At 41.8% G+C, this 14,046-nt stretch overlaps 1 protein-coding gene across 1 annotated transcript in view; it reads left to right on the top strand.

Moving 5' to 3' along the window:
- Window positions 1-14,038, top strand: part of flt4 (fms related receptor tyrosine kinase 4) — a 52,230-nt gene extending 38,192 nt beyond the window's left edge. Inside the window, exons 14-30 of the mRNA XM_084942980.1 lie at window positions 567-713; window positions 2,169-2,300; window positions 2,800-2,906; window positions 5,188-5,323; window positions 5,781-5,885; window positions 6,094-6,207; window positions 6,955-7,043; window positions 7,299-7,458; window positions 7,554-7,648; window positions 10,613-10,735; window positions 10,882-10,993; window positions 11,208-11,307; window positions 11,543-11,648; window positions 11,736-11,860; window positions 12,215-12,335; window positions 12,509-12,594; window positions 13,460-14,038. Of these exons, the coding sequence (XP_084799106.1) occupies window positions 567-713; window positions 2,169-2,300; window positions 2,800-2,906; window positions 5,188-5,323; window positions 5,781-5,885; window positions 6,094-6,207; window positions 6,955-7,043; window positions 7,299-7,458; window positions 7,554-7,648; window positions 10,613-10,735; window positions 10,882-10,993; window positions 11,208-11,307; window positions 11,543-11,648; window positions 11,736-11,860; window positions 12,215-12,335; window positions 12,509-12,594; window positions 13,460-13,679 (2,078 nt within the window). The 3' untranslated portion in view covers window positions 13,680-14,038. The remainder of the gene's footprint in view (window positions 1-566; window positions 714-2,168; window positions 2,301-2,799; window positions 2,907-5,187; window positions 5,324-5,780; window positions 5,886-6,093; window positions 6,208-6,954; window positions 7,044-7,298; window positions 7,459-7,553; window positions 7,649-10,612; window positions 10,736-10,881; window positions 10,994-11,207; window positions 11,308-11,542; window positions 11,649-11,735; window positions 11,861-12,214; window positions 12,336-12,508; window positions 12,595-13,459) is intronic.
- The last annotated feature ends 8 nt before the right edge of the window (window positions 14,039-14,046 follow it).

Consider the following 14,046-nt stretch of genomic DNA (forward strand, 5'->3'; position numbering starts at 1 on the left):
TAAGGGGGAATTAAAGCTCCAGACACAGAGATGCAAACACACACACCGCTGAATGCAGAAAGCAGAGTCACTCTAACTCCAGCGCACTAGGCTGCACCACTAATTATAGAGAAAAACTCAACCCTTGGCAGTGGCAACACACATGGGTCGCAGCAGAACTGGCGCTGAGATGCTAGAGGCTTAAAAATACCCACACTCAAAAGATCCCACGCAGCTCGATACCCACATCCACACATAATGGAGAAAGTACTTGATGCCTGCACAGCATCAATATGTAGGGACATGAAAACAGAGCTGAGATGCAGCAGGCCTGAAAAGCACAAACAAATTCCTGCCTCGCTCGTGCTGTTTGCTGTGTAAGCTTGCGTCAGTGCCTGGAGGACATATGTACGCTTTAATGGGATTTTCTTCCTTTTGCCCTTATTTTCACACCCACAAGAGTGCATCTTGTACATTTGCCCTCTTTGAGTTGATATAGTGTCGATATAATGATATAATTTTGATTTCACCTTCTCCATTGCTGATCTGTCTCTGGCTTTTTCTCTCCCTTCTCTCTCCCATCGCAGCCCTGGAGGCACCACGCTATAAGCGCAGCCTCACCAACCAAACAGTGAATGTGACCGAGTCTCTCACGATGGAGTGCGACGTGGAGGGCAGACCTCTGCCCCGATTCTTCTGGTTCAAAGACAACCAGCCTCTCCACCAAATGTCAGGTGCATGAATAAATCACAGCAGCTCATACACGTGTTTGCAGGACGGGGTTTTCGCATTCACACACGCACGCCGACAAGAAGTCAGAAAGCCTGCCCCTGTGAGGCTTTATTTGATGGGACTCATATTATCCACTTTACATCCCAGTAGGCTTTGTTAATGTTTACACAGATACATCGACTCAGTGTGATCAAATGTCAGTCCAGCTATTCAGGTAAACTTCTTGTATGTTTAATGTTGTGCTTTATTTTCTTTTTATGTCTTTTCTGCCTCTGAATGATTGATAGGCGCAAAAATAGCTGAAATCTATAGCTATAATACTGTAGTGCAGTTTTCCAAGTGGAAACATAAGTAGCTCTTTTTGTGAGTGACAGCCTCGGATAGTTTTTTCTCAGTGTGTGCGATTGCTTTTGACATTACCCTCTCATGTTTTTGCAAGTACTCGTGCCTGGTCAACAACATGCCTTTAGCTAATAACGTTGCCGTCACACATTCTCTCCAGCAAGCCTGCACTCTTGGAACAATATTTTTCCTCATTTAAATTGTGCCTCGGTGTCGGATTTCTTCTACACTTTCTTCCCGGTCAGCACCGTCAGTGCAAACACGATGCTCTGCAGGTTGCTGTGTGTGCACAACAAAGTGTTTTTCAGTGGTATTCAGTCATTTTTGGCACAACCGGCTGCAACTTTATCACGGCCCCCTTGTCGAGTCTGTGACATTGCCATCTCTCAAGATTACACCGTTGTCTTCTTGGAAAAATTCACCTCCTGCGAGAGTTCAGACTTAGGAGATTAGTCAAATGCAGATCAAGCATTCCACTGTCATGGATAAATGGTCTTTGGGATTAGATTGCAGTGTTTTTGCTAAACATTGGACCACTTCAGGATGTTTTTGTCCTAGCTATCAATCCAGAAACCAAATAGAAAGGAAAGGTCTGGTTCTAGGATACCATTGCTTTCCTTTACAAGCGCACATCAATCCCACACACTCACACTGTGGAACAAGTGGGTCAAATAGAACTTGTATCAGGAGTTCCTGTCATGATGTTTTTGCTGTAGAGCTCCTCACACATCCACACACACCCACACACACATAAAACCCTCTCAGGCCGACACAGCTCATTAGCTTTTTAGTCTCTTCTTAATATCTGAAGGTGATGAGCCTGTAGGGTGGGTCGATGCAAGTCTGAATAACAGCTGATGCCCTGGGATCACTCAGAGGGGACTGTTTGGGGTGCGCGGCGGGATGATGGAATAATAAATGAATGCTACAAATGGAGGTCCAGAGGTGTGACAAGAATTCAAAAAGGCGCTGTTGAAAATGGTGCTGAATTCACAATGCGAAAGGGTGAAGAAGTGGCACTGAAGTCACAGCACAGGCTTCGAATATGGGTTTGAGTGCGTGTCACTAACAAGTCCCCCCCAACTCCACCCCACCCCCCGGTGCCTCCTTCGCAGGGATCCAGCTGCAGGATTCAAACCGCACGCTGAGTATCCAGCGGGTCAGAGAGGAGGACGCCGGTCTTTACACCTGCACCGCCTGCAACCAGCGCGGTTGTGTCAACTCCTCAGCCGCCGTCAGCGTCATCGGTGAGACAGCCGCACGCACACACACTCACAGAGACACCTGAATCTATTCACCGCTCTCCCGGCTCTCTCCGTGTGCTTTTTCGAGTGCACTCAGGCCTGAAATCACAGTTGTCCTTGAGCTCACATCTTCACCTCTCACACTCTCACCGTAACTCTAGTTTTTGTGCTTTTGTTATGTGCGGCTCTCAAATCATAGTCATCAGCCAGTGAAACACTGTGTTTTCTCATTCAGCTGGTGAATGAGTTTGCTGGAAGTGGTTTTATGGCCAATGGCTGAAAGTCAGCCCAGCACATTTATTTAACTCTAACGATTTTATTTAAGGAGTTTACTAGAAAGCTGTGGGGCAAATACTTTGTAATTTAGTGCCCCCTATAGTTGGTAAAAGAGCAGTCCATGTGACAGGGCTGAGTAGTTTTCAGCAGTGTGTGTGTGTATGTGTGTGTTTTTAAACCCTTTGCATCTAACACTGACTTTCTTTCTTTCTTTCTTTCCGATAAGGGTCAAGTGACCGGGCCAACGTGGAGATTGTAATTCTCATCGGGACTGGAGTCATCGCCGTTTTCTTCTGGGCCTTGCTCATTCTCATCTTCTGCAATGTGAAGCGGGTCAGAGGGCGCCACTTATCACTGTGTCTGAGTTTGTGTCTGTGTGTGTTTCGAGAGGAGCTGACAGACTGTGACGGAGGCACTTTGACCCCTGTTTTGTCTATCTTTGAGCACAATCTGTTTGTTAGAGATAAGTCTGTCATTTACATCCAGAGACAGTTAGTGATATTTTCTAGGAGCGCATAGAGCGAATCGTTTGCTGCTATTAGCAACAGCAACAAACGTGGTCATAATGAGAATCCATTTGCTCTTTATTTGCACACTTGGTAGGGTGAGTCTCTCTTTTAATTAGAGATGGCTTTCCTTTTTTTCCTCTCCGTCTTGCTTGCAGCGTCTCAATGTTTTTGTCTCTCCACCTTTCGTCTGTCTCTAGCTCTGCTCCTCTATGCTACATTTTTCTCAAATACCTTTCTAATGATGTGTATTATGGTCAGACATCTCCAATTTAGTCTTGTCTGTCCAGAGCACATTGTTCCAAATGCAACCTTTCAAACTTAAACCTAACTTTTCAAACCTAAGCTGTGCTGCCATGTTGGTTTTTTAGAGAGATGAGGGTTTTCTACTTAACTGTAACATTTAATCTCCTCACTGAGGCCCATAGAGTCTTTGGTGTAGCTCTTGGTTTTTTTTGCAGCCGCTCAGAGTATTGCACGATCTAACACTGGGGTGGATGTGCTAAGGTGCCCAATCCTGGGAAGATTGTCATTATGTTAACACACACCTGAATTCTCCAGACCAACAAACTTGTGCTTTTACAAGGTGCTCACTGATGTGCCGATGCACTTAACTTGCTGATGATCAGTTACTCGAGTACATTTGATTTCAGCTGTGGTTCAGGTGGTAGACTGGGTCCTCAATAAATGGGTAGGTGGGTGGATTGATTGATCATCCAGTCTGTCGAAGTATCCTTGGGCAAAGTACTGAACCTCACACTCCAATGCATACATTGGAGTGTGAGTGTGTGTTTGAATGTTAGATAAAATTGCTTAGGCATGAAATTTAGTGCTTTATGAATGTGTGTGACCGGGTGAAGGCATTATAGAAGTACCAGTCCATTTTACCATTAGCAGCACTTGTCTACCTCTTAATTCATGTGGAAGAAAAAAGGATGCACTTAGTTGTTCACTCTTTGCTTCTGCATTAGTGGTTTGATTTTTGTTAAATAAATAATGACGCAGTGTCACCTGTCAGGTGTAAATGTTCATCTCAGATTGTATTTGCCTAATGTTATGACCTGCTAAAGACCAAATTATTTTTTTATGATGTCCTGTTATATAAAACCTTAAAATTGAAGAAGGCTGTACTTTGTACAGGACATATTTTACATATTTTATTTGGATCAGCACTTTTAATAGTAACAATTGAACAGAATACTTTAAGGTCTTCATCTTAGCTAGTTAGATTTCATTGCAACTTAACTGAAACCGTAGCATCACACTAACACTAACAAATGCCAGGTCATGACAGGAGGCTATAAAACATATGTAAACACAACATGAACATACCACATGTAACTACAGTAATAGGCAGTAAACAAAGGTGTTGCTCTCACATTAATTGAGGCTCACTCCTGAATAGAAAAGAAGCTCAGTTAATGACATCAGCAACACCCGTGTTTACCTTCTGTTTCAAGTCAACATGGCTGCTGTTGCATGTTGGGCTTTGAAGGCTGCCAAAAAACAAACAAACAAAAAAAACCAGGTGTCCTTTAACTAAATGCCCATCCAGAGACAAACACAGAGCACAAAAGCATTTACTTTTTAAAAGTGTGCTTTTAATCCTTTGTACACAGCAAATGCACACGGCCTGTGCTTAAGCCACCAGACAAACATTCACTCCCTAAAAGTGCATTACTAATGTCACTTTGCATGCTAAGTAGCTACTAAGCTTATCAGCTGCAGCATTTAGTTAGTGATGAGGTCATGAAGACTCCTGCTAACAATGCCTCATCCTTCGGTGGCTGCTGTCAGTCAAGCGCAGATGGGCCACTTTAGTTAATATTTCAATAAAAATAATTTTCTTTGCTTTCAGCAATAAAAAAAAACACTAAATGTGCTTTAAAAGAACATGCTGACATATTTCTAACTCTAGTAAGAGCATGACTAAAGGTAATTTCACTCGTTTGCAGTATACCATCGAGGCTGCACTTTTTTTGCTGTCTGACCTTTCCTTCTTTCTGTCCTCGTGTTATTTACGTTTCACATTTGCGCTGCGTGTCCAGCGCTTCCTTTCCAAGATTCCCTGTTATTCAGCCCACCTCTCGTCTCTCCTTGAACTTCAGGTTAACCCAGCAGACATAAAGACAGGTTATCTGTCAATCATTATGGACCCGGGGGAGGTGCCACTGGATGAGCAGTGCGAATACCTGCCCTACGATTCATCGCAGTGGGAGATCTCCAGAGACAGACTCCGGCTAGGTGGGTAACAAGGAACAATGAGAAAAAAGGGATGGTTGCTAAAGTAGCATAGGAGCCTGAGGTATGTGTGAGGACATGAGCAGGAGTGGATGAGAGGCAAATAGATGGATGAAACTGAATTACTTTTCCATTTCCACAATCCATAATGGCATGATTCTGGATTGCTGCCAACTGGATAGAGCGCTGCCAGCAATAGCGCTAATGTTAAATATGTGCTCATTCCCAGAACAGCTTTTTAAAAATGCCCAGAAGAAAAGCATCTGTTCCACGACAGCAACTTATGGGACCATCTTGTCTAATGTCCCGTTGCTCCTCCTTGTCTCCATGGATGCCATCTGCAATTTTTTTCCCATTGCAGATGGAACTGTTTATGTATTCCAGTGAGGCTAAAATCAAGCACGCATCAATCAATAAGCATGAATATCTTGTTGATTTTCTGCTCTTTCTCTTGACACAGGAAAAGTTTTAGGGCACGGTGCCTTTGGAAAAGTAATTGAAGCATCAATCTACGGCATTAGCAAGAGCAAAGGTTTGGACACGGTGGCTGTCAAGATGCTGAAGGGTGAGATTTGGCTTTGTGTGTTTATGTTCTTGGAAGGTTACCCAAAGTGAAGCAAACGCTAAACAGATTTGATGCAGTCAGAGTAATCAAAGTTAGGAGAAATTGCAGTGCAGTGCAGCCCACGCAGTTCATGTTTGTACAAGATATGCACACGTCAAAATACAAAATGTGATGTGTTTTATTTGTAACATTTCACTTTGTATTGCAGACGGAGCCACGGCCAGTGAACACAAAGCCTTGATGTCAGAGTTAAAGATACTGATTCACATTGGCAACCATCTGAATGTAGTAAACCTCCTGGGAGCCTGCACCAAACCAAATGGTGAGGCCAAAGAATTACATGGATTATGTTTGCAAAATCCTATTTTTAGAATGTAATAAGTGGTATTAGTAATATTAGTGCAAGTGTTTAGAAACCACATTGATTGAACTTCAAAGTAGCAGATCATATAAAGTGACAGAGTTCCAAATCTGCTTTGGCATTAACATCAGAACAAATACTGTGTACCAGTAGCTTCGTAGCTTGGGTTTCCATGGCCGTGGAGCACCTGTAGGTGTAATCTGGAGATGGCCCAGTACTCGTGTCCATATAGTGTATTAAATACATTTGCACACAGTCACCTAACAGGATAAATGAACGTGAGATTGTTTTGGTAATGTTGTCACTGTTTCAGCCTTTGATCATCTATTTTCCTCTGTCAGTATTTTTGGGAAACCTTCATGTTCCGGCTCTGCTCTTTGTCCTGTTCAGTGTAAAAGTCCTTACATCATTTTGTCCACCCCCCTTTCCCTTATAGCCTGTAACCAAATGAGAGGTAAAACAGATGCCTTCATTCTTTTCCCTTTCACCCATGCATGATTTTGACCTATAGAGAAAATTTTTGAGTCAGGGACATCTGAAAGTGTTTATCCTAAACAAAAAGCAGCCAGGCAGCTAATCTCAGGCGGGAAATGGTCCAGCTCAAGCTGCAGCGTCTCTATTTCAGATACGGTACGAGAAAAGACAAAAAAGAGCTTGTAGACGAGCAGTGAACATGTGCTGAAACATTTGAAACATCTCTGTTACCAGGCCCGCTGATGGTGATTGTGGAATACTGCAAGTATGGGAATCTCTCCAACTTCCTACGAGCCAAGAGAGAGTTCTTCCTCCCTTACAGGGTAACACAGCGCTGCAGAACTCAAGCAATTTATTCAAGCAATTTCACATTTGTTCTCTGATGGCAGCTCAAAGCTTAGAAAGACTATCTGTAATCATGTTTTCATTTTAACCTTTTAGTCTGTCTCATTTTTCTACCTCTGCTTTGTCCCCTTTATGTAGTTTCTGTTCACAAACTCAGTTATCTGCCATGTTCTGTAAGTCTTAAGCCCGATATTGATTTTTGAGATGATTCATTGAAACGCTTCCCCACTTAGGATCGCTCTCCAAAAACCCAGAGCCAGGTGAGGCGGATGATTGAAGCGGGTCAGATTGCCCAGAGGACTCGTCAACCGCCCTCTCCATCCTCCTCCCCGCTCACCGCTCCTCAGAGTCCATCATCCAATACGTCCAGTCAGACTCCCGCTGTAGAGAAAAGTGAGTCATTTTATGTGATTGAACTCCTCATCCCGCACCGCGCTGTTTTCTTTTCTCGCCGTGACTGCCCTCATCCTCTCCTTCTCTCTCTCCAGTGGAGGACTTGTGGAAAACTCCTCTGACGATAGAAGATTTGATTTGCTACAGTTTCCAGGTGGCTCGTGGGATGGAGTTCCTGGCTTCCAGAAAGGTTAATTCTCAGCATTACAGTGTGGACAATTAATGATTAAGCTGTGATGAATTGTCCCCGGAGGTTATCTTCAGAGGCAGCAGCTTGTAGTTTGGGGCATTTATGAGGGGTCCACAGTGGCTCAGGTGGTAGAGCAGGGTCGACCGCTAATACTTGGCATCTCCGATCCCTTGGCTCAGAGTGTCATGTTCTGCCATGCTTCCTGTGACAGCTCCACTGGCATAGAGTATGCATCTGAATGGGTAATTGAGCGGTTAAGTGTTTTGTGCACTAAGGTGGAAGGACACTATGTGAGTGCATTTCATTTAGCATCAACTTTTCAGTCCTTTGTGCCTAACAATGATCCCCAGTTTAAAACTAGCAGAAGAATATGGATGTTTTTGCATTGATGCCACAGTGCAATACACCAATTAAATTAGAAAGATTTTTAATGACGAAAAAAAAAAAAAGGTTTAACATTGGCATTTTGAATCGATTGCAGTTATGATATTAGTGGTTTTCTCAGTCCAACATACAACAACTCAGTCCGACTGTGATGAAAGCACAAATTACCATTTCAGAGTCAATAACAGAAAGAAATTCATTAATTAAAAAGAAAAAAGCTGTCTTTAACAACTGATTTAATCTGGAAATCAAACTTAAGAAAAGAAACAGAAATAACACTGATTCTTTTCCTGAGGTTTAAAATATGATGCCGGGGACACAAAATATGAAGACGTTAGGGGATGGTGTAACTGCCTGCTGAATCACCAATTACTCTTAAGGTTTTAACATCAACTAAAGAACAGGTTAAGGAATTGACAGAGGCATTGCTTACCAGAATTGGCAAGGGTTTATGTTACAAATATAGCCCCAGTGATAGCATAACAAAGGAAACTGGACCCAGAATGGAACCTTGAGATACACCACAAAAGAAGAGTAGTTACCATTGCTGATAGAAAAAGACTTGAACCTGGGAAGTACTACCATAAATACCAATACATTGTATACAAGAACAATAAAGTCACCAGCATCAACACAGCATCAATAGATTAAATGTCATTTAAAGGTACCATTATCAGTAGTTTTCTTTTGAGTTTAAAATATTGAAACCATTAAAAATACAGACAATGCAACCGGGATCAGAATAAAATGTAATCCTGTTCATCCTTACCTCAAACCTCGTCGATCAACTGAACTCAGAGCTCTAACGCACAGAATTTTGCATAAATATTCTTATGTATTTGAGATACTTACCTGTTGTCAGCAGATTGGATACAACCCTTCCATCTCCAGACAGCGCACAACGCTATAAGCTAACAGTATGCCAGCTAATGTTAGGCTGTTCAAAAAATTGTCCTAAATATCACACGTTACCTCCGACAAACACTTTGATTAAATTCTCACATCGTACAAGAGTTTACTCGCTAAGCGTCACTGTTCAGCAATGTTAGTTACACTAATGTAAATATTAGCTTACTAAAGCCTAGACTCGCTACAGATTACTTGTCCTACAGTGGCCACCGTAGCTAGGCTTGTGCACTTCATTTAGCTGCAATCTACTGACATCTAGTGGTGAGACTTTATACACCGTAACTAAGATTGTTCTCTTTATGAGAGGAATTACTGGTGCGTGTTTAAAGTAGACAATCGTTGTGTACTAACTGCATAGACAACATGAAAAAGAAACTAAATCCCAGCTTAGAAATAGCCCAGTTTGTAGAGGCGCTTGACGTGTTATGGTATTTTATATATTCTGTTACCCTGTATGATCACTATTTTATTATTACTGGTATTGTTATATTATTAAAGTGCGTTTTATGTTCAAATTTATTTTAGATACTAGAAATACATGTGAGCAGGTTAAAAACAGTAGTGTATTATGATTAATGAAGTGATCATTCAATCTGTTCTGCAGCAACTGCATTTGTTGCTCTGGTAATGTGGAGAAAATACGCAGCAGCATAAACTGGGACTACTCAATTTAAATATTAAGCACAATTCCTAAGTACTTGTCATTTCTTATAGTGACTCTGCCACCTGACCTTGACACTGGAAGTGCAACAGGAGTGTTATCACAAAGTATCTATACTGTCTAACTAGCAAAATCTTTTGACTTAAAAGATAAGAGGTGAGCTTTTCTCAGAGCAGTTTTTATTGAAGTCCAAAGCTAAGAAGGAATATGATCACTTTCTACTGTCAGTATAAGCTAAAATGAAAGTACACTGAATGAGATAGGGCTAAACTGATTTAAAATTATATGACTTTTTTAAAATTCAGGAATATTAAAAAAAACATGAAATCAACTTAGAATAGAAGTTTTGTCTGCACATAAAATGACATTAAAAGCATTCAGGTACAAGTAAAGTAATAAAATTAAGATTGTGTGTTAATTTTGAGGAATACTCCTCGCAAACAGGAGAGATGTTTCAAAGCACTTCGATGCAAACTGAATTCTCACATTTCCCAGGCGTTAGAGAGGTGTGTTATTGGATTGTTTCGGTTTGACGGTGAGCTGATTTGATCCCCATGAACTCAAAACACTGTCAAAATAAGCTTTTAAAAATTGTGTTTTACCAAAACACTGATACGCATTGCTATGGTTCATTGCACTGTGACTGGATTAAATCTGAAAAAAAGGAGCAGCTGCAACTTGTAATGAATGTGATACTGAGACTTACAACAGCAGACTGGCTGGCTTTATTTGACTCCCCCAAACCACTCAAAGCTGTGTTTGCTTGCCAGGTTTGTGAATGGTGCTGGAAGAGATACAGTCCAGCCCCAGTTACAAACTGGCACACGCAGACACAAACACACTCCCTGGTTTGAAAAAATGGTCAAGTTGCTATTTACACTCTCCCAAATAACACTTACGCAGAGGAAACAAGGCGGACACAGCGCATGCAACCACTTAAAAAGCACGCACATACTCAAACACCTGTCTGCGGAGTTATGATGTATGCGTGGTCCTGTGTGTATCCACAGTGTATCCACAGAGACCTGGCCGCCCGTAACATCCTCCTATCAGAGAACAACATTGTGAAGATCTGTGATTTTGGGCTGGCCCGAGACATTTACAAAGACCCCGACTACGTCAGGAAAGGCAACGTATGTCACCACGTTAGCTTCCCAGGAAAGAATACACTTTTTAATTGTTATTATTTCTTTTTATCCACCCACATAAAGATTACTTTTAATGGCGAGTCTCAGCTGTGTTTTATCTGCCTGTCATATCTGTTTTAATGTTCTCTCAGGCTCGCCTCCCTTTGAAGTGGATGGCCCCAGAGAGCATCTTTGACAAAGTGTACACCAGCCAGAGTGACGTGTGGTCCTTTGGAGTTCTCCTTTGGGAAATCTTTTCACTCGGTAAAAAGTCGGAATCATAACACATGCACACGCATCTTTTATGTCATCTGTGCAGAACTCAGTCTCTTGTGATTGAAAATATCTATAAATGTCAGCCGGTGCCAAAAGCAATGAACTTTTACTAGCAGAACGAATCAGCATCCCTATTATACAAGTACTCAGTCATTTGTCTTCCTGTTCCTAATGTGGTGGTTGATGTTGGGTCTTTTCTTAGGTGCATCTCCGTATCCGGGGGTACAGATTGACGAAGAGTTTTGCAAGCGATTGAAAGAGGGCGTCAGGATGAGAGCACCGGAGACTGCCTCTCCTGAAATGTAAGCATTTAGTTTCTCTCTTTCTTTCCGCATCTTCGAGAAAAAAAATACTTCTGCTTTCAGGAAGAAAATATTGCTCTTAATGTCTTTAACTGGGTTAACCAGTTAGAAGAGTGACTTCCGTTTTAATGTCATTAAGTTGATTTGCACATCTAGGAAAAATATAGGATGGCATTTGTAGATGCATTTTAGAGGCTGTTATTCTTGTTAAGACTGCGCTGCCCTCTGCTGGTAGATATGGCATCATGCTGGCCTGCTGGCAGGGCGAGCCAAAAGAGAGGCCCACCTTCCCCGCCTTGGTCCAGATCCTGGGAGACCTGCTGCAGGACAACAGTCTACCTGTAAGTTCTGCTGGAGAGATAATGTCTCCAACTTTCTTCTGTAGTTTTTCTTTCTTGGGGTCTGGATCTTGTTCTTATTTCCTTCAGGATGGGAAGGACTACATCCCCCTGAACCACTCACAGAACTCTGAAGACGATGGTTTCTCTCAAGCCTCTTCGCGCCTGCCATCTGAGGAAGAACTGAGACTCGCTTGCAACACTATGCCCACAAGGTACAAGAGCGCAATCCCCTTTTATCCATCAGACCCCATAAAATGATATGAATGATACTTTGATTTAAAAGATCACACATGAGTAGGACTTGTTATCATGAATTCCTTTTTTTCTGAGGTGTTTGGTTGAGCAGATTGTTATGGTTGGATTTATCAAACTCTCACTTTTTGTCATGAACATAATGCATCATAAATACAACATATATAAGGATTCCAATAGCTATGTAAAGATTCCAATTAATGTCCAAAAAATGCTGGTAAACTGAAATTTGTGTTTCAATTATTAAAAATAGAAATGCAATATGCAGCTCAAGTTTGTTTGCGATCATTGCCTTTTCTCTATCTTTCGGTCAGGTATTATAATTGTGTGCCCTTTGCTGGCTGTGTGTTCGCGGGGCCGTCCAAAATATGCCAGCCCAGAGTGAAGACCTTTGAAGAGTTGCCTCTTGAGATGCATCCACAGAAACCTCCTCAAGTAAGCTTCTTATCCTCTTATCAGTTGTTGGAAAAGTTGAACTGACTGGTGACATTTTCTGAAAGCTTTTTTAGACTTTTCTTGACATTATCACCTATGTTTATTACTAAAAATGGCCGTTCTTGGTCGAGACAGATGTAGCACCTGCGTCAACCTGTGTCTCTTTTCTCTAGGACAACCAGACGGACAGCGGGATGGTTCTGGCCTCCGAAGAATTTGAGAGAATTGAGCACAACCACAGGGGTGTCGTCTTGAAAAGGTTAAATGATATGAAAGCAAAAATCTGAATATCTGTGAAAACTGGAATCGAAGCACTAGACGTACGCAGCCAGCTGTTTAGTCACACCATCTGACATTTGGACCGCTACACACTCATTTCTCACCATGAAACAGCACAATGACTGTTGAGTTAAAGAAAAGCTTTAGAAATGGATGCCTTTATGCTCCACATGTTTCAGAGTCAATACGAGAAAACATTTGCGCTCTTTTGCTCGGAAACTGTAGAATAGTCACCCGCTGCATTATGTGGAACGAAACTAGATTTGCAAAGGAAGTAAGCATCAGTGCAGTCTCGATCTATGCATGGATAAGTGGGAGTAAACAACTGTCTGAGTCATTCAAACCTGGGTATTAGCAACATTTTGAGAGTTGCAATGTTGTAAAAAGCCAACATAAACTAAAAGTGAAAAAAGCATGCTTTTATGGAGAACTTACTCCTACAGCAAAGTGTAGGAGGAGCCTATGTGAGCAGATGCTCTGATCAAAAAGGAGTCAAAAATAAATAAACTATCCCATTCTTTAGAGGATATATTATTCATTCTTACACATAATATACTACGTATAATAAATCAGTGTGTCAGTATCTTTGGTGCCTCTGAAAGTCTTTTGCTTAATAATGTCTTCAAGCAGCTGGGCTCCAACATTTTGCACAAATATTTCGTAAGTGTACATGCTGGGGATTTGTGTATTCGGGACTGTCTTGCAATAATAAGCTCATGGTAATAAGCAGGGGAGTTCAGCAATGATTATCTAGGTTATAGAGAATTGTATCAATCAAAATTCACAGAAAGTTGAGTTGTTTAGCCTGAGTTGTGAGTCTGTAATTTTTTTCCTTCTTTCCTCAGTCGTATAAACAGTAGCAGCAGCACGGAGCCTCTGACAGCCTCCCACAGTTCCCCGGATCAAAGCCGTGCTACAGGCAGCTCCAGGCTCCGGCCCAACTTCTTCAGCCAGCTGTCAGGTCAGACCTTCTACAACAACGAGTACGGACACCTGTCCGAGGAGGGCTTCTGTGACTTCTACTCCTCACCGAACACCACCTCCCCGGCCTCTTCGAATGTGTAATTTAACCAAAGATGCATAAAAAAGGGGTTTAACACAGACAGCTGAGATTGAGGATGGTTTGCAGTAACATCTCAGTATTGACATGTAACTAGTCTTTTTTTATATTGAAGATCAGGTTTTAGATTCTCATGATTACTTTCTCATCTCGAAATCCTTCCTCTCTCAGACTGTTGCCTCAACAAATGGACTGAGCTACATGCGCCTGAAGTTCCTCTAACCAGCCACTGCGTGGCAGCATTATGACAAAAACAAACCACAAGTATTTTCTAGTCACACATATATATATTTTTATCTTTTATATGCAGAGAATTCTTTCTTTATTTGTGCAAATTATGACTCATACAAGAGGAAATAAAGAATTTTATCT

Source organism: Perissodus microlepis, chromosome 2 (assembly GCF_051167445.1).
Source record: "Perissodus microlepis isolate ML-2025 ecotype Zambia chromosome 2, ASM5116744v1, whole genome shotgun sequence".
NCBI lineage: Eukaryota > Metazoa > Chordata > Actinopteri > Cichliformes > Cichlidae > Perissodus > Perissodus microlepis.